General features: G+C 41.8%; 1 protein-coding gene across 1 annotated transcript; it reads left to right on the top strand.

Annotated features, from left to right (window-relative positions):
* Positions 1 to 9,174: 9,174 nt before the first annotated feature.
* LOC120053815 (guanylate kinase-like) lies at positions 9,175 to 18,441 on the top strand. The gene is made up of 6 exons (XM_039001076.1): positions 9,175 to 9,286; positions 12,146 to 12,187; positions 12,655 to 12,751; positions 16,973 to 17,111; positions 18,092 to 18,176; positions 18,323 to 18,441. Exons 1-6 carry the CDS (start codon positions 9,175 to 9,177, stop codon positions 18,439 to 18,441), a joined length of 594 nt encoding a protein of 197 aa, XP_038857004.1.
* Positions 18,442 to 18,637: the final 196 nt, after the last annotated feature.

Below are 18,637 nucleotides of genomic sequence, written 5' to 3'. Positions count from 1 at the left end.
GTGAGGGGAGGTACTAACTAATCAATGACCTTAATTCGTCAATCAGGTACAAGGGAGGAGGGAACACCTCCAGACACTCGGCCCTCTATGATTTGAGTTTGTAACACCAGTGTCACATGTAACAACACATGTAATACTGTACCATCACCTGACACCTGAGAGAGGGGGTGTATCTGTGAGGGGGCGGAGCATCTGGAAGAATCCTCTATGTGACACCAATGTCACACGTAACTGCAACCATAACAGGACAGCCACCTCTTACATACAGACTTCAAATCTACCAGATCAAACATGGTCTATACGGTCTATCTCCAAAATATCGCTATTTTTTAAACAAGCAATAGAAATCTGGTTGCAATTTCAGTTTCATCCACCAGAAAAGACAGAACAAATAGCACTGCTGGTCAGAGTCAATCGATCAATAATATAATAACAGTCTTAGCAAAAGTGTTTATCTTTAATTTATAATCTGTAAAAACTTTGAGAATAGAAAGGTTCAGAACTTTTGTAAAACATCACAGCACAGTGGAAATATACACTATCGTTCAAAAGTTTGGGCTCACTTAGAAATATCCTTGTTTTTGAAAGAAAAGCAAATTTTTTGTCCATCAAAATAACATCAAATTGATCAGAAATACAGTGTAGATATTGTTAATGTTGTAAATGACTGTTGTAGCTGGAAACATAAGCTTCATTAAATTTTACCAACAAAACACCAGTCTCAACGTCAACAGTGAAGAGGCGACTCCGGGATGCTGGCCAGTGTCTGTGTTCTTTTGCCCATCTTAATCTTTTCCTTTTATTGGCCAGTCTGAGATATGGCTTTTTCTTTGGAACTTTGCCTAGAAGGCCAGCATCCCGGAGTTGCCTCTTCACTGTTGATGTTGAGACTGGTGTTTTGCGGGTACTATTTCATGAAGCTGCCAGTTGAGGACTTGTGAGGCATCTGTTTCTCAAACTAGACACTCTAATGTACTTGTCCTCTTGCTCAGTTGTGCACCTGGGCCTCCCACTCCTCTTTCTATTCTGGTTAGAGCCAGTTTGCGCTGTTCTGTGAAGGGAGTAGTACAAAGCGTTGTACGAGATCTTCAGTTTTTTGGCAATTTCTCGCATGGAATAGACTTAATTTTTCAGAAGAAGAATAAACTGACGAGTTTCAGAAGAAAGTGAATTGTTTCTGGCCATTTTGAGCCGGTAATTCAAACCCACAAATGCTGGTGCTCCAGATACTCAACTAGTCTAAAGAAGGACAGTTTTATTGCTTCTTTAATCAGCACAACAGTTTTCAGCTATGCTAACATAATTGCAAAAGGGTTTTCTAATGATCAATTAGCCTTCTAAAATGATAACCTTGGATTAGCTAACACAATGTGCCGTTGGAACACAGGAGTGATGGTTGCTGATAATGGGCCTCTGTAAACCTATGTAGATATTCCATATTTCAGCTACAATAGTCATTTACAACTTAACAATGTCTACGCTGTATTTCTGATCAATTTGATGTTATTTTAATGGACAAATTTTTTAGATTTTCTTTCAAAAACAAGGACATTTCTAAGTGACCCCAAACTTTTGAACAGTAGTGTATATGGCAGCTAGAAATTGGATTGTCTTCAGAGATAGATGGGAGGGGTTGAGGGTAGCTGAAGGATGGGACTAAAAACAAACAAAAGATAACTAATGGAAAATATACTGTCTGTGAAATACATGTAGCTGGAAGTGGAAGCCTAAGTATTGTTGTTCATTAGTTTACTGCAATTAGGGGAGGGGTGGTAGGGTTAGGGGAAAATAATAAAGAAGGAAAATATATTTTAAAAATACATATTTAAAGTAATATATACATTTACCCCAAAAAATATATGGGGATTGGAAATGATGCAGACAATTACATTGATAGAAGCCATAATCTATCTGCAATATTAAAGCTGATCTACCCACAAAAACAAAACAAAAAAAACACAAAAATACACGGTCTGACTGTGTCTGTGGTACGTAAAGTAGATGACAGGATGCCTGTTGTTACCCCTAATCCCATTTCCTCCTTCATTAAGGTTTATCATTAAACAGTGTTTGGTGGCGAAGAGCTGAGGACAACGTTCTTGACCAGTGATTTAAAAAATAATAATAATAATTTAACCTTTATTTAACCAGGCAAGTCAGTTGAGAACAAATTCTTATTTACAATGACGGCCTGGGACTACATTGGTCAACCAACAGATTAAGAGAGGTACTGGCTACACTGTTCTGACAGAGCTGTGAGGCCTTAATCGTGGGGGAAGATACAGCCAACGGAGCCAGTCATGATGACCTGAAGTAATTAAGCCCCTACCTGTTTAGACACCGCAGATAAACAAGGCCAGCATGCCGGTGTGCAAATGGCTGATGGGAGGAGGTGGTAATTGATGCTGACAGTAAGCTGTCTCTGTCAATCAGTGTGACAAACACACACCTAGCCACAAGTCACGCACGCACGCACGCACGCACGCACGCACGCACGCACACACACACACACACACACACACACACACACACACACACACACACACACACACACACACAACCTAGACACACCTCTCACACACACCTCAAACACCCGTACAAGCTCTCTCCTCCATCCCAATCACTCTGAGACACCTCCTCTACAGCCACACAGTACTGCCACTGAGAGAAGGTAAGACAAATATACAACTTTAACTTTAACTTTAACGATGTAGGACAGAAATAGCTAATATACTGTAGGACAGACATAGCTAATATACTGTAGGACAGACATAGCTAATATACTGTAGGACAGACATAGCTAATATACTGTAGGGCAGACATAGCTAATATACTGTAGGACAGACATAGCTAATATACTGTAGGACAGACATAGCTAATATACTGTAGGACAGACATAGCTAATATACTGTAGGACAGACATAGCTAATATACTGTAGGACAGACATAGCTAATATACTGTAGGACAGACATAGCTAATATACTGTAGGACAGACATAGCTAATATACTGTAGGGCAGACATAGCTAATATACTGTAGGACAGACATAGCTAATATACTGTAGGACAGACATAGCTAATATACTGTAGGGCAGACATAGCTAATATACTGTAGGACAGACATAGCTAATATACTGTAGGGCAGACATAGCTAATATACTGTAGGACAGACATAGCTAATATACTGTAGGACAGACATAGCTAATATACTGTAGGACAGACATAGCTAATATACTGTAGGACAGACATAGCTAATATACTGTAGGGCAGACATAGCTAATATACTGTAGGGCAGACATAGCTAATATACTGTAGGACAGACATAGCTAATATACTGTAGGACAGACATAGCTAATATACTGTAGGACAGACATAGCTAATATACTGTAGGACAGGCATAGCTAATATACTGTAGGACAGGCATAGCTAATATACTGTAGGGCAGACATAGCTAATATACTGTAGGACAGACATAGCTAATATACTGTAGGACAGACATAGCTAATATACTGTAGGACAGACATAGCTAATATACTGTAGGACAGACATAGCTAATATACTGTAGGACAGACATAGCTAATATACTGTAGGACAGACATAGCTAATATACTGTAGGACAGGCATAGCTAATATACTGTAGGACAGACATAGCTAATATACTGTAGGACAGACATAGCTAATATACTGTAGGACAGACATAGCTAATATACTGTAGGACAGACATAGCTAATATACTGTAGGACAGACATAGCTAATATACTGTAGGACAGACATAGCTAATATACTGTAGGACAGACATAGCTAATATACTGTAGGACAGACATAGCTAATATACTGTAGGACAGACATAGCTAATATACTGTAGGACAGACATAGCTAATATACTGTAGGACAGACATAGCTAATATACTGTAGGACAGACATAGCTAATATACTGTAGGACAGACATAGCTAATATACTGTAGGACAGACATAGCTAATATACTGTAGGACAGACATAGCTAATATACTGTAGGACAGGCATAGCTAATATACTGTAGGACAGACATAGCTAATATACTGTAGGACAGACATAGCTAATATACTGTAGGGCAGACATAGCTAATATACTGTAGGACAGACATAGCTAATATACTGTAGGACAGACATAGCTAATATACTGTAGGACAGACATAGCTAATATACTGTAGGACAGACATAGCTAATATACTGTAGGACAGACATAGCTAATATACTGTAGGACAGGCATAGCTAATATACTGTAGGACAGACATAGCTAATATACTGTAGGACAGACATAGCTAATATACTGTAGGGCAGACATAGCTAATATACTGTAGGACAGACATAGCTAATATACTGTAGGACAGACATAGCTAATATACTGTAGGACAGACATAGCTAATATACTGTAGGACAGGCATAGCTAATATACTGTAGGGCAGACATAGCTAATATACTGTAGGACAGACATAGCTAATATACTGTAGGACAGACATAGCTAATATACTGTAGGACAGACATAGCTAATATACTGTAGGACAGGCATAGCTAATATACTGTAGGACAGACATAGCTAATATACTGTAGGGCAGACATAGCTAATATACTGTAGGACAGACATAGCTAATATACTGTAGGACAGACATAGCTAATATACTGTAGGACAGACATAGCTAATATACTGTAGGACAGACATAGCTAATATACTGTAGGGCAGACATAGCTAATATACTGTAGGGCAGACATAGCTAATATACTGTAGGACAGACATAGCTAATATACTGTAGGACAGACATAGCTAATATACTGTAGGACAGACATAGCTAATATACTGTAGGACAGGCATAGCTAATATACTGTAGGACAGGCATAGCTAATATACTGTAGGGCAGACATAGCTAATATACTGTAGGACAGACATAGCTAATATACTGTAGGACAGACATAGCTAATATACTGTAGGACAGACATAGCTAATATACTGTAGGACAGACATAGCTAATATACTGTAGGACAGACATAGCTAATATACTGTAGGACAGGCATAGCTAATATACTGTAGGACAGACATAGCTAATATACTGTAGGACAGACATAGCTAATATACTGTAGGACAGACATAGCTAATATACTGTAGGACAGACATAGCTAATATACTGTAGGACAGACATAGCTAATATACTGTAGGACAGACATAGCTAATATACTGTAGGACAGACATAGCTAATATACTGTAGGACAGACATAGCTAATATACTGTAGGGCAGACATAGCTAATATACTGTAGGACAGACATAGCTAATATACTGTAGGACAGACATAGCTAATATACTGTAGGACAGACATAGCTAATATACTGTAGGACAGACATAGCTAATATACTGTAGGACAGACATAGCTAATATACTGTAGGACAGGCATAGCTAATATACTGTAGGACAGACATAGCTAATATACTGTAGGACAGACATAGCTAATATACTGTAGGGCAGACATAGCTAATATACTGTAGGACAGACATAGCTAATATACTGTAGGACAGACATAGCTAATATACTGTAGGACAGACATAGCTAATATACTGTAGGACAGACATAGCTAATATACTGTAGGACAGACATAGCTAATATACTGTAGGACAGGCATAGCTAATATACTGTAGGACAGACATAGCTAATATACTGTAGGACAGACATAGCTAATATACTGTAGGGCAGACATAGCTAATATACTGTAGGACAGACATAGCTAATATACTGTAGGACAGACATAGCTAATATACTGTAGGACAGACATAGCTAATATACTGTAGGACAGGCATAGCTAATATACTGTAGGGCAGACATAGCTAATATACTGTAGGACAGACATAGCTAATATACTGTAGGACAGACATAGCTAATATACTGTAGGACAGACATAGCTAATATACTGTAGGACAGGCATAGCTAATAAACTGTAGGACAGACATAGCTAATAAACTGTAGGACAGACATAGCTAATATACTGTAGGACAGACATAGCTAATATACTGTAGGACAGACATAGCTAATATACTGTAGGACAGACATAGCTAATAAACTGTAGGACAGACATAGCTAATATACTGTAGGACAGACATAGCTAATATACTGTAGGACAGACATAGCTAATATACTGTAGGACAGACATAGCTAATAAACTGTAGGACAGACATAGCTAATAAACTGTAGGACAGACATAGCTAATATACTGTAGGACAGACATAGCTAATATACTGTAGGACAGGCATAGCTAATATACTGTAGGGCAGGCATAGCTAATATACTGTAGGACAGGCATAGCTAATATACTGTAGGACAGGCATAGCTAATATACTGTAGGACAGGCATAGCTAATATACTGTAGGACATGCATAGCTAATATACTGTAGGACAGACATAGCTAATATACTGTAGGACAGACATAGCTAATATACTGTAGGACAGGCATAGCTAATATACTGTAGGACAGACATAGCTAATATACTGTAGGACAGGCATAGCTAATATACTGTAGGACAGACATAGCTAATATACTGTAGGACAGACATAGCTAATATACTGTAGGACAGACATAGCTAATATACTGTAGGACAGACATAGCTAATATACTGTAGGACAGACATAGCTAATATACTGTAGGACAGACATAGCTAATATACTGTAGGACAGACATAGCTAATATACTGTAGGACAGGCATAGCTAATATACTGTAGGACAGACATAGCTAATAAACTGTAGGACAGGCATTGCTAATATACTGTAGGACAGGCATAGCTAATATACTGTACACTCTTCGAGAAAAGGGTTCCAAAAGGGTTCTTCGGCTGTCCCCATAGGAGAACCTTTTTTGGTTCCAGCTACAACCCTTTTGGTTTCCGTGTAGAACCTTCTGTAGAAAGGGTTCTACATGGAACTAAAAGGGTTCTATCTGCAACCAAAAATAGTTCTTCAAAGGGTTCTCCTATGGGGATAGCCAGGTTCTAGATAGCACCTTTTTTTCTAAGAGTGCAGGGTAGCAGGGACATACCAAGAGTACATCAAGAGGTCTGTCTTCAGTAATCAATTTAAATTGGAAATGACCTACTATACTAGTGTTTATGGACTCCATATAGATGTTTTGAAGTCAGAAACAGGTGCAGTTATTATTAGTATTTGGAGTAGCAACTTGTAAACAGTTTGTATGTTATGGTACAGTCCTTCAGTGTTCTTTTGTTGCTGTGCTTGGAAATATACGTTTTGTGCGTAAGTAAGATGCACCTAAATATTGACAAAGGTTATACAATGATTTGGTATAATATCAGGTACCTACATGCAGTACCAGTTTTGTTGTCTTTGGGAAGTTGTGTCCTTTTAAGGGGTAGGCAATAGACCCTTTACTTAATTATTCAATTATGACCAATAATCCCATAGCACTTTTCACCAAAAAGCCCAACTAAGGTCAGCAGACAGGAATCTGGGTTGTGATGGTTTATCAGTCTCTGTATATTTTAGACTGGATTCTGGTGTCCCCTCCAATGAAATAAGTCCATCTGTTTGATAGTCTTTAGTGTGCTATACCCATGCAACATCATTGAATGTTCAGCACCACAATGATATAGAGAGTCAACCAGGACTCGAAATAGGTCCGACTGCCTGATTAGCCATTGACTCTAATGTCAGCAGCAACGTCATTTCACCAATAGTATGAAGAGCGATCCGCCTCTTACCTCGAATGTTTTGCCACTGCTGATTGATTTGAAATTCGCCTATTTGAACATGGTTTATATCTGGGAATGTCCTTATTTTCAGAGTCACAATAGACCAACCAATATGACTTTCTGCAGGCAGATATATGGTGTTGATGCAGACATACAGTGTTGACGCAGCTCAGTGCCGGGTGTTCCATTTGGCCCACTTTCTATTAATCAACCACATTGACCTAGATTGACTTAAGTAAAAAGCGAGCATGGTACCTGTTTGTACTGGACCGTGAAATCTACTCCTAATCCCTCTTACAAAGTCCTATCATCCAATCTGCTTCATCAAAGTGAATTCCTACTTATTTGCGTAATGTTGTGTTGGGTTTTTGCTAAAGTGAGGAATTTTCTATGACCCCAATGTTGGTTTCATGGAAGAATGACATAATTCCCATGCATGAGCTATATTATAGAAGTGATTATAACCGCCTGCTAGATTAAACAGTCAGGGCAATTTGCTGGAATTTCTCTTCAGGTTTCTGTGTGTTTTGTGTTTAACCCTTTAACGTCTTGACACTCTTGATGTGTGGTCCCTGTGTGGTCCTGATGTGAAGTCCCATGGCTGTCCCCCCATATATCATTGTACCGTAGCCATTCCATCAGATGAGTTTATTCCCTGGATCAGTGGATTAGCTCTAGCGTCTGAGCCTGGGACCAAAGGAAGAGCTGCTCAGCTATAGGCTCGCTAGCTGGTTAGCCTCCAAGCACTCTAAACAGACTGGCTCCTGAGAGTGGAGTTAGCCAGACTTAATCTGGGCAAGAGAGGGTTATTTTGAAGGTTACAGAAGAAGACCTGATAGTGCTTGATTCCCTTTTGTTTGGTATATCTGTAACTGTTGTGGTGGTGTCAGGCTAGACAGCAGTAGGCTACTGAAAGTGAAAGGCTACACGCACCAGTCTTCAGACTTCGATGGGAGTTAGACTAACACTTTGACGTCAAGGCATCGGAGTTAATGAGTGGACTGGTGCAGCCAATACAGATCTCCTAGGTAATCCACTAAGACAAAAGCACAAGGTCCATGTAGAGGTCAAAACTAAAACGGCACTGTTTACGTATAAGTATCTAGTACAAAGCTTTCTTAGAAATCAGTAGTGGATAGATTTGTTTACATACATACCTAAAAAACTGTATAAAGGCATTGTTCACCCAAATTACAAAATGGCATATTGGTTACCATATAAATAGTCTTTATACAAAGAGAGAGAGTAATGTATTTTTTTCTGTTTACCTGGCTGCTGGCACAAATGCTAACTTTAGCATGTTTGTCCAAAAGTTAGCATGTTTTAATTTAATGCCCAAATGACCTAAAAATGTGTAGCAAATGTATAGCTAAATGAACACTATGTGACAGTATGAAAGGTTTTTCACTACATATTTCATTGTACTTCCTCTGTCCCTCTCCTCCAGTGTTATGTCAGGACCCAGGCCGGTTGTTCTGAGCGGCCCCTCAGGAGCAGGGAAGAGCACTCTTATGAAGATGCTACTGAGGGATTATGATGGAGTCTTCGGCTTCAGCGTGTCACGTACGTTTGTGTTTCTGGCTCCTACCCCAATATCCTGTCTGGGAGGAAGTGGGACAGCATTAAGCCCTATCTATCGGTACTCTCAGCCTTATCAAACTCTAGGCCAAGTTTGTCAAAGGATTTTGATGTGGGATAGCTCTGTATCCAATCCATATCCAAGCACAATTATAACTAGTTATGGTTGTGCTGACTGGTACGAGACAGGGATGTCCTCTATCTCCATTCCTCTTCTTGTTGGCTGCAATGTAGACCACTGAACACTACAGAAACGGCATACCTTTAGGGTCGGCTGGCATGTCTTTGAATGCACATCGTTGAGGTTGTTGATAGCCTTCCTTATGACCAGGAGTTGATGATGGATGTTGATGATAGATGTCAATGATGGATGTCGATGATGGATGTTGTTGATGGATGTTAATGATGGATGTTAATGATGGATGTTGATGATGGATGTTGATGATGGATGTTGATGATGAATGTTGATGATGGATGTTAATGATGGATGTGGATGATGGATGTTGATTATGGATGTTAATGATGGATGTGGATGATGGATGTTAATGATGGATGTTGATGATGGATGTTAATGATGGATGTTGCTGATGGATGTTAATGATGGATGTTAATGATGGATGTCAATGATGGATGTTGATGATGGATGTTGATGATGGATGTTAATGATGGATGTTGCTGATGGATGTTAATGATGGATGTTGATTATGGATGTTGATGATGGATCTTGATGATGGATGTTAATGATGGATGTTGATGATGGATGTTGATGATGGATGTGGATGATGGATGTTGATTATGGATGTTAATGATGGATGTTGATGATGGATGTTGATTATGGATGTTGATGATGGATGTTGATGATGGATGTGGATGATGGATGTTGATTATGGATGTTAATGATGGATGTGGATGATGGATGTTGATGATGGATGTTAATGATGGATGTTGCTGATGGATGTTGATGATGGATGTTGCTGATGGATGTTGCTGATGGAGGTTGATGATGGAGGTTGATGATGGAGGTTGATGATGGATGTTGATGATGGATGTTAATGATGGATGTTGATGATGGAGGTTGATGATGGATGTTGATGATGGATGTTGATTATGGATGTTGATGATGGATGTTGATGATGGATGTTGATGATGGAGGTTGATGATGGAGGTTGATGATGGATGTTGATGATGGATGTTAATGATGGATGTTGATGATGGAGGTTGATGATGGATGTTGCTGATGGATGTTGATTATGGATGTTGATGATGGATGTTGATGATGGAGGTTGATGATGGAGGTTGATGATGGAGGTTGATGATGGATGTTGCTGATGGATGTTGATTATGGATGTTGATGATGGATGTTAATGATGGATGTGGATGATGGATGTTGATGATGATGTTAATGATGGATGTTGCTGATGGATGTTGATGATGGATGTTGATGAATGGTGTTGATTATGGAGGTTGATGATGGATGTTGATGATGGATGTTGATGATGGAGGTTGATGATGGATGTTGATGATGGATGTTGCTGATGGATGTTGATGATGGAGGTTGATGATGGATGTTGCTGATGGATGTTGATGATGGAGGTTGATGATGGAGGTTGATGATGGAGGTTGATGATGGATGTTGATGATGGAGGTTGATGATGGATGTTGCTGATGGATGTGTATGATGGAGGTTGATGATGGATGTTGATGATGGATGTTGCTGATGGATGTTGCTGATGGATGTTGATGATGGAGGTTGATGATGGATGTTGCTGATGGATGTTGCTGATGGATGTTGATGATGGATGTTGCTGATGGATGTTGATGATGGAGGTTGATGATGGATGTTGATGATGGATGTTGATGATGGATGTTAATGATGGAGGTTGATGATGGAGGTTGATGATGGATGTTGATGATGGATGTTGATGATGGATGTTGATGATGGATGTTGATTATGGATGTTGAAGATGGAGGTTGATGATGGAGGTTGATGATGGATGTTGATGATGGATGTTGATTATGGATGTTGATGATGGATGTTGATGATGGATGTTAATGATGGATGTGGATGATGGATGTTGATGATGGATGTTAATGATGGATGTTGCTGATGGATGTTGATGATGGATGTTGATGAATGGTGTTGATTATGGAGGTTGATGATGGATGTTGATGATGGATGTTGATGATGGAGGTTGATGATGGATGTTGATGATGGATGTTGCTGATGGATGTTGATGATGGATGTTGATGATGGAGGTTGCTGATGGATGTTGATGATGGAGGTTGATGATGGAGGTTGATGATGGAGGTTGATGATGGATGTTGATGATGGAGGTTGATGATGGATGTTGCTGATGGATGTGTATGATGGAGGTTGATGATGGATGTTGATGATGGATGTTGCTGATGGATGTTGCTGATGGATGTTGATGATGGAGGTTGATGATGGAGGTTGATGATGGATGTTGCTGATGGATGTTGCTGATGGATGTTGATGATGGAGGTTGATGATGGATGTTGCTGATGGATGTTGATGATGGAGGTTGATGATGGATGTTGATGATGGATGTTGCTGATGGATGTTGATGATGGAGGTTGATGATGGATGTTGCTGATGGATGTTGATGATGGAGGTTGATGATGGAGGTTGATGATGGATGTTGATGATGGAGGTTGATGATGGATGTTGCTGATGGATGTTGATGATGGAGGTTGATGATGGATGTTGATGATGGATGTTGCTGATGGATGTTGATGATGGATGTTGCTGATGGATGTTGCTGATGGATGTTGATGATGGAGGTTGATGATGGAGGTTGATACTCACTGAATGTGTCCTTACAGATACAACACGGGGCCCACGTCCAGGAGAGGTAGATGGCAAAGGTACAGTAACATTCTCTGACTCATAAACACAGTGTCACGCCTGCTCCCGCTCTCCCTCTCTGGTGCTCGAGGGCTGCCAGGCTTCCCTTCATTACGCACACCTGTCACCATCATTACCCGCATTAGCACTCACTGGACTCACCTGGACTCCTTCACTTTGTTGATTGCCTTCCCTATTTCTGTCTGCTCCCCGGTTTGTTCCCTGTGTCAGCATTAATGTCGTTATGTGTTCATGTCTAGATGCCGTTTTGTCCTGTTCCATGTCTGTTGCTAAATGAAATGTTCACTCCCTGTACCTGCTTCTCGTCTACCAGCGTCAATCCTTGCACACAGATCATGTCAGTAAACCAAGAAGGATATCAGTGACGCTCTCCTGGATTTGAATCAAGCTGGTTTTGTAACTTCAAATCTGCTTTCAAGCCTGATTGACAATGAATTGATCATTCTCCTCTGCTGTCCATTTGAAGATTACCACTTCTCAAACAGGGAGGCTATGCAGGAGGATATTGATGATGGGAAATACATTGAGAATGCTGAGTTTTCCGGCAACCTGTATGGAACAAGGTAGAGTACATTTTGATAACATTCTGTTGACACCAAAATATCTTACAGTTACATGTAGGGTTGCACATTTCTGGTGACTTTCCCAAAATTCTCAAGCTTTCTAGAAATCCCAGATGGAGGATTCCTGGAATCAGGAGGGAATAACCAGGAAATACAAGAACTCTCTAACCTGGATTTCTGGAAAACCTGATAGTTTTGGGAACATTAGTGGAGTTTTGGAACAGTATGCAAGTTGATTTGGTTTTATGTTGCCCTACCGGTGATAATGATACATCAAAATGAACAAGCAGAGTATTTGCTCCACTGGTGACTAGAATCCAGTAGGGTATTCTCCTGTCATGGCTTTGTAAAGATATCTTTAAGTGCTGGTCCATTAATACCTGGATTAGCAAAGAGACAGGCCGGGGACAGAATGAGCTTTATCCCCCATTATACACTGCATTCAGAAAGTGTTTAGACCTTTCCCTTTTTTCACATTTTGTTATGTTACAGCCTTACTCTAAAATGGATTAAATAAAAAATGTTCCTCATTGTCACGGTCGTCGAAATGAGCGGACCAAGGCGCAGCGTGAATAGAGTTCCACATATTTATTAACGGTGAAACTTGCAAAAAAAACAACAAAGAATAACAAACATATGTGGCGCACAAAGGCAACTCAACAAAAACAATAACCCACAAACGCAGGTGGGAAAAAGGGCTACCTAAATATGATTCCCAATTAGAGGTAACGATTACCAGCTGCCTCTAATTGGGAACCAGACAAACCACCAACATAGAAATACAATACTAGATAACCCCCCTAGTCACACTCTAACCTATATAGCACCATAGAGAACCCAAAGGGCCCTCTATGGTCAGGGCGTGACAGTACCCCCCCCCCAAAGGTGCGGACTCCGACCGCAAAACCTGAACCTGGATGGGGAGGGTGGCCAACTAGCGTCGGTGGCGGCTCCAGTGCGGGACATAGCCCCCCTTCAGACTGTGGATCTGATCCTGAAGCCGGGCTGAAAGCCGTGTCTGGACTGGGCATCGGCGCAGAAGAAGGCTCCAGCCATGGAGCGGGACTGGACACCGTGCCTGGACTGGGCACTGGCGCAGAGGAAGGCTCAGGCCATGGAGCAGGACTGGACGCCGTGCCTGGACGCCGTGCCTGGACTGGGCAACGGCGCAGATGAAGGCTCCATCCATGGCACCGGCACAGAAAGCTCCGGGACGTGGACCGTCGCTGGAGGCTCCGGACCGTTGACCGTCGCTGGAAGCTCCGGACCGTTGACCGTCGCTGGAAGCTCCGGACCGTTGACCGTCGCTGGAAGCTCCGGACCGTGAACCGTCGCTGGAAGCTCCGGACCGTGAACCGTCGCTGGAAGCTCCGGACCGTGAACCGTCGCTGGAAGCTCCGGACCGTGAACCGTCGCTGGAAGCTCCGGACCGTGAACCGTCGCTGGAAGCTCCGGACCGTGAACCGTCGCTGGAAGCTCTGGACCGTGAACCGTCGCTGGAAGCTCTGGACCGTGAACCGTCGCTGGAGGTTCCGGGCTGTAGACCGTCGCTGGAGACTCCGGTCTGTACACACTCACTGGTGGACTAGTGCGAGGAGCCGGCACAGGACGTACCGGGCTGGGGAGGCACACTGGAGGCCTGCTGCGTGAAGCCGGCACAGGTGCCACCAGACTGATGACACGCTCTTCAGGGCGAGTGCGGGGAGACGTCACAGGAGGTACCGGGCTGGGGAGGCGCACTGGAGGCCTTGTGCGTAGAGCCGGCACAGGTGGCACCGGACTGATGACACGCTCTTCAGGGTGAGTGCCGTTCAGAATACACCTAACCAACATCTCCCACCGATCTCCCTCCTCCAACAGCTCCATCATCTCACCAACTGTCTCTGGTTCTCTCCTCTGCTCGACCGACAGCCCCTTGTGCCACCCCCAAAAAATCTTGGGGTTTCTGTGGCCGCGGTCACCGGCGTCGTCGCTGTCCTTCTATTTTCCCTGGCGACTCCCTCCAAGGAAGGGTCTCGCATCCTCCTAGTTTTTCCTCCCAGGTCCAACTCTCCTTTATCTCCCAGGCACGCTGCTTGGTCCTGTATAGGTGGGATTTTCTGTCACGGTCGTGAAAATGGACGGACCAAGGCGCAGTGTGTGTTGAGTTCCACATCTTTATTTGCAGTGAAACTTCCCAAAAAAAACAATAAACCAACAACGAAACATCAGTGGTGCAACATGCACTTACACAAAACAATATCCCACAAACGCAGGTGGGAAAAAGGGTTACCTAAATATGATCCCCAATTAGAGGTAACGATTACCAGCTGCCTCTAATTGGGAACCATACAAACCACCAACATAGAAATACAATACTAGATAACCCCCCTAGTCACACTCTAACCTATAGCACCATAGAGAACCCCAAGGGCTCTCTATGGTCAGGGCGTGACACTCATTAATCTACACACAATATTTCGTAATGACAAAGTGAAAACAGGTTTTTTTGTTGCAAAAAATAAATAAATAAATTAAAACACCTTTTTTAAATAAGTATTAAGACCCTTTGCTATGAGATTCAAAATTGAGCTCAAGTCCATTCTGTTTCCACTGATCCTCCTTGAGATGTTTCTACAACTTGATTGGAGTCCACCTGAGGTAAATTAAATTGATTGGACATGATTTGGAAAGGCACACACCTGTCTATATAAGGTCCCACAGTTGACAGTACATGTCAGAGCAACAGCCAAGCCATGAGATCAAAGGAAATGGCTGTAGCGCCCAGAGAAAGGATTGTGTCGAGGCATAGATCTGGGGAAGGGTACCAAACATTTCTGCAGCATTGAAGGTCTTCAAGAACACAATGGCCTCCATCATTCTTAAATGGAAGAAGTTTTGAACTACCAAGACTCTTCCTAGAGCTGGCCGCCCAGCCGAATTGAGCAATCGGGGGAGAAGGGCCTTGGTCAGGGAGCTGACCAAGAACCTGATGGTTACTATGACAGTGTTCCAGAGTACCTCTGTGGAGATGAGAGAACCTTCCAGAAGGACAACCATCTCTGCAGCACTCCACCAATCAGGCCTTTATGGTAGAGTGGCCAGACGGAAGCCACTCCTCAGTAAAATGTCAGCCCAATTGGAGTTTGCCAAAAGGTACCTAAAGACTCTCAAACCATGCGAAGCAAGATTCTCTGGTCTGATGAAACCAATATTGAACACTTTGGCCTGAATAGCAAGTGTCACATCTGGAGGAAACCTGGCACCATCCCTATGAGGAAGCATGGTGGTGGCAGCATCATGCTGTGGGGTTGTTTTTCAGTGGCAGGGACTGGGAGACTAGTCAGGATTGAGGGAAAGATGAACAAAGATGAAGTACAGAGAGTTTGTTGATGAAAACCTGCTCCAGAGCGCTCAGGACCTCAGACTGGGGCGAAGGTTCACCTTCCAACAGGACAATGACCCTAAGCACACAGTTAAGACAACGCAGGAGTGGCTTCGGGACAAGTCTCAGAATGTCCTTGAGTGGCCCAGCTAGACCCCATACTTGAACCCAATCGAGCATCTTTGGAGAGACCTGTAGCGACGCTCCACATCCAACCTGACAGAGCTTGAGAGGATCTGTAGAGAGGAATGGGAGAAACTCTCAAAGTACAGGTATGCCAAGCTTAAAAATAAAATAAAATTTTATTGGCCACATACACATGTTTAGCAGATGTTATTGCATCATACCCAAGAAGACTTAAGTCTCTGCCAAAGGTGCTTCAACAAATTACTGAGTAAAGGGTCTGAATAATTTTTTAAAAATGAATATAAACCTGTTTTTGCTTCGTCATTATGGGGTATTGTGTGTAGATTGGTGAGTGAAAAACAACAACTATTTAATACATTTTAGAATAAGCATGTAACGCAACAAAATGCGGAAGAATTCAAGGGGTCTGAATACTTTCTGAATGCACTGTACATATCAGGATAGCACTTGATAGCACACAGAACTCAGCACCTGCAGTGTCACAACCACTGAACCCTGATATTAGCTTTTGGTGTTACGATAAATGTTACTATCCTCTTACCCTAGCTATTCTGTAGCATGTGAGGAACAGTCACTGGTCTAATGTCACTCCCCATCCCCTATTAAAAGCCTATTGTACATATCTCGGTGGAAAGGTGTGTTTTTGTGCTGTTCAATGGGATCCTGAAACAATTAATGAGCATCATTTATGTTGTCTATTTTCTACACAGCAAGTCTTCTGTAGATGACGTCAGGGCCACGGGCCTCATCTGCATCTTAGATGTGGAGATCCAGGGAGTGAGGAACATCAAGGAGACTGATCTGGACCCCATCTATGTTTCTATCCAGCCCCCCTCTATTGAGATCCTGGTAAGGTCCAATTCAGAGTTCAGAGCTGCCATAGTCCGCATGGTCCATTAGAAAACATTTACGAACTCATTTGATATACTCTTATTGAGGTGCTGATATATGTCACAATGGAATACAGACTATTGTGGCCCTGCGTCTGTAAACTCTGTAACTAGTCAACAATCATACAACGCAGAGAGTTTTACTGTATTTTGGTGTTTCTTAACGTTTTGAGTTTGGACCCCTATTATTTTCTCTATATGATAATAATCCTTAGACATGTCAACCCAACCTGGTCTCAGAGCATTTAGTAAATCCGAGACACTCAATTTAGTATGATATGTTATGTTTTGTATGGTATGTATTAGTTTGTTGATGTCCATCACCAATTTCATATATGTTACGAATTACAATTTGTATTATATGTTATGAATTTTCATAACATACAATATGTTATGAATTAGAAAAATTCACAATATGTCATGATTTTGCGAAATGTATGATATGCTACGAATTCTAAATAGGTGGGTAGCTGACTAATGTTAGCTAGGCTAGGGGTTAGGGTTAAGTTTAGGAGTTAGGTTAAAGGGTTAAGCTTATTAGGTGAAGGGCTAGCTAAAAGGTTTGAAGTTAGTGTTAGGGGAAGGGTTAGCTAACATGCTAAGTAGCTAAAAAGTATTAAGTAGTTGAAAAGTTACTAAAATGATAAAGATGTCAATGATGAGATTAACACTCGCAACCTTTGGATCGATAGACAGTCACGTTATACACCCACCTATCCACCGCGATCAATCAACATACTTTTGTTTTTGACGTAGGTAACCATAGGTCTTATGTAACCATACCAAATGTAACATAGCATACTAATTTCAGTGTCCTGGATTTCCGTTGACTATGTTACGTCTAGTCTATAAGACCGGGCTGGTCATCCTTGAGCTCGTGATATGAGACTCTTGAAATGTACAAATTGTAATGCATTTGGTGACCATTGATGTTTACAGGAAAAGCGTCTGAGGGACAGAAATACTGAGACAGAGGAGAGTCTGCAGAAGCGTCTGGAGGCAGCGCGAGTTGACATGGAGCTCAGTAGGTCCCCCTTACTGTCCCATGTAGACATGGCCATACTACAAATGCTTGAAGAATATGGATGGAACAATGAATTATCCGTGCTATGCCTTTAACAATGATTTGAGAAGAGCTTTCATAATTATTTTATCACTCTCCTATTTCAGGCAACGAGCCAGGAATGTTTGACGCGCTTATAGTCAATGATGATTTAGAGGGGGCATATGAGAAGTTGCAAAGTGTTCTTATTGAGGTGAGTCTGAACAGGATGGTTGTCTGCATGTAGTATGGGGACAAAGTATAATTGTCAGTCAGTCGGTAGCAGTGGAGGCTGCTGAGGGGAAGACGGCTCATAATAACGGCTGGAATGGAGTTAATTGAATGGTATCAAACGTATGGAAATCATGTATTTGATATCATTCCAAATATTCCGCTCCAGCCGTTACCACGAGCCCGTTGTCCACAATTAAGGTGCCAACAAT

Source organism: Salvelinus namaycush, chromosome 9, assembly GCF_016432855.1.
Source record: "Salvelinus namaycush isolate Seneca chromosome 9, SaNama_1.0, whole genome shotgun sequence".
In the NCBI taxonomy this organism is placed as follows: Eukaryota; Metazoa; Chordata; class Actinopteri; order Salmoniformes; family Salmonidae; genus Salvelinus; species Salvelinus namaycush.
This window is presented reverse-complemented; position numbering and strand designations above follow the sequence as displayed.

Coding starts and splice junctions, on each gene's coding strand:
- LOC120053815 (XM_039001076.1), top strand. CDS start 9,175: ATGTCAGGACCCAGGCCGGTTGTTCTGAGCGGCCCCTCAGGAGCAGGG. Junction 12,188..12,654: donor AGGAGAGGTAGATGGCAAAG/GTACAGTAACAT, acceptor GTCCATTTGAAG/ATTACCACTTCTCAAACAGG. Junction 17,112..18,091: donor CCCCCTCTATTGAGATCCTG/GTAAGGTCCAAT, acceptor TGATGTTTACAG/GAAAAGCGTCTGAGGGACAG.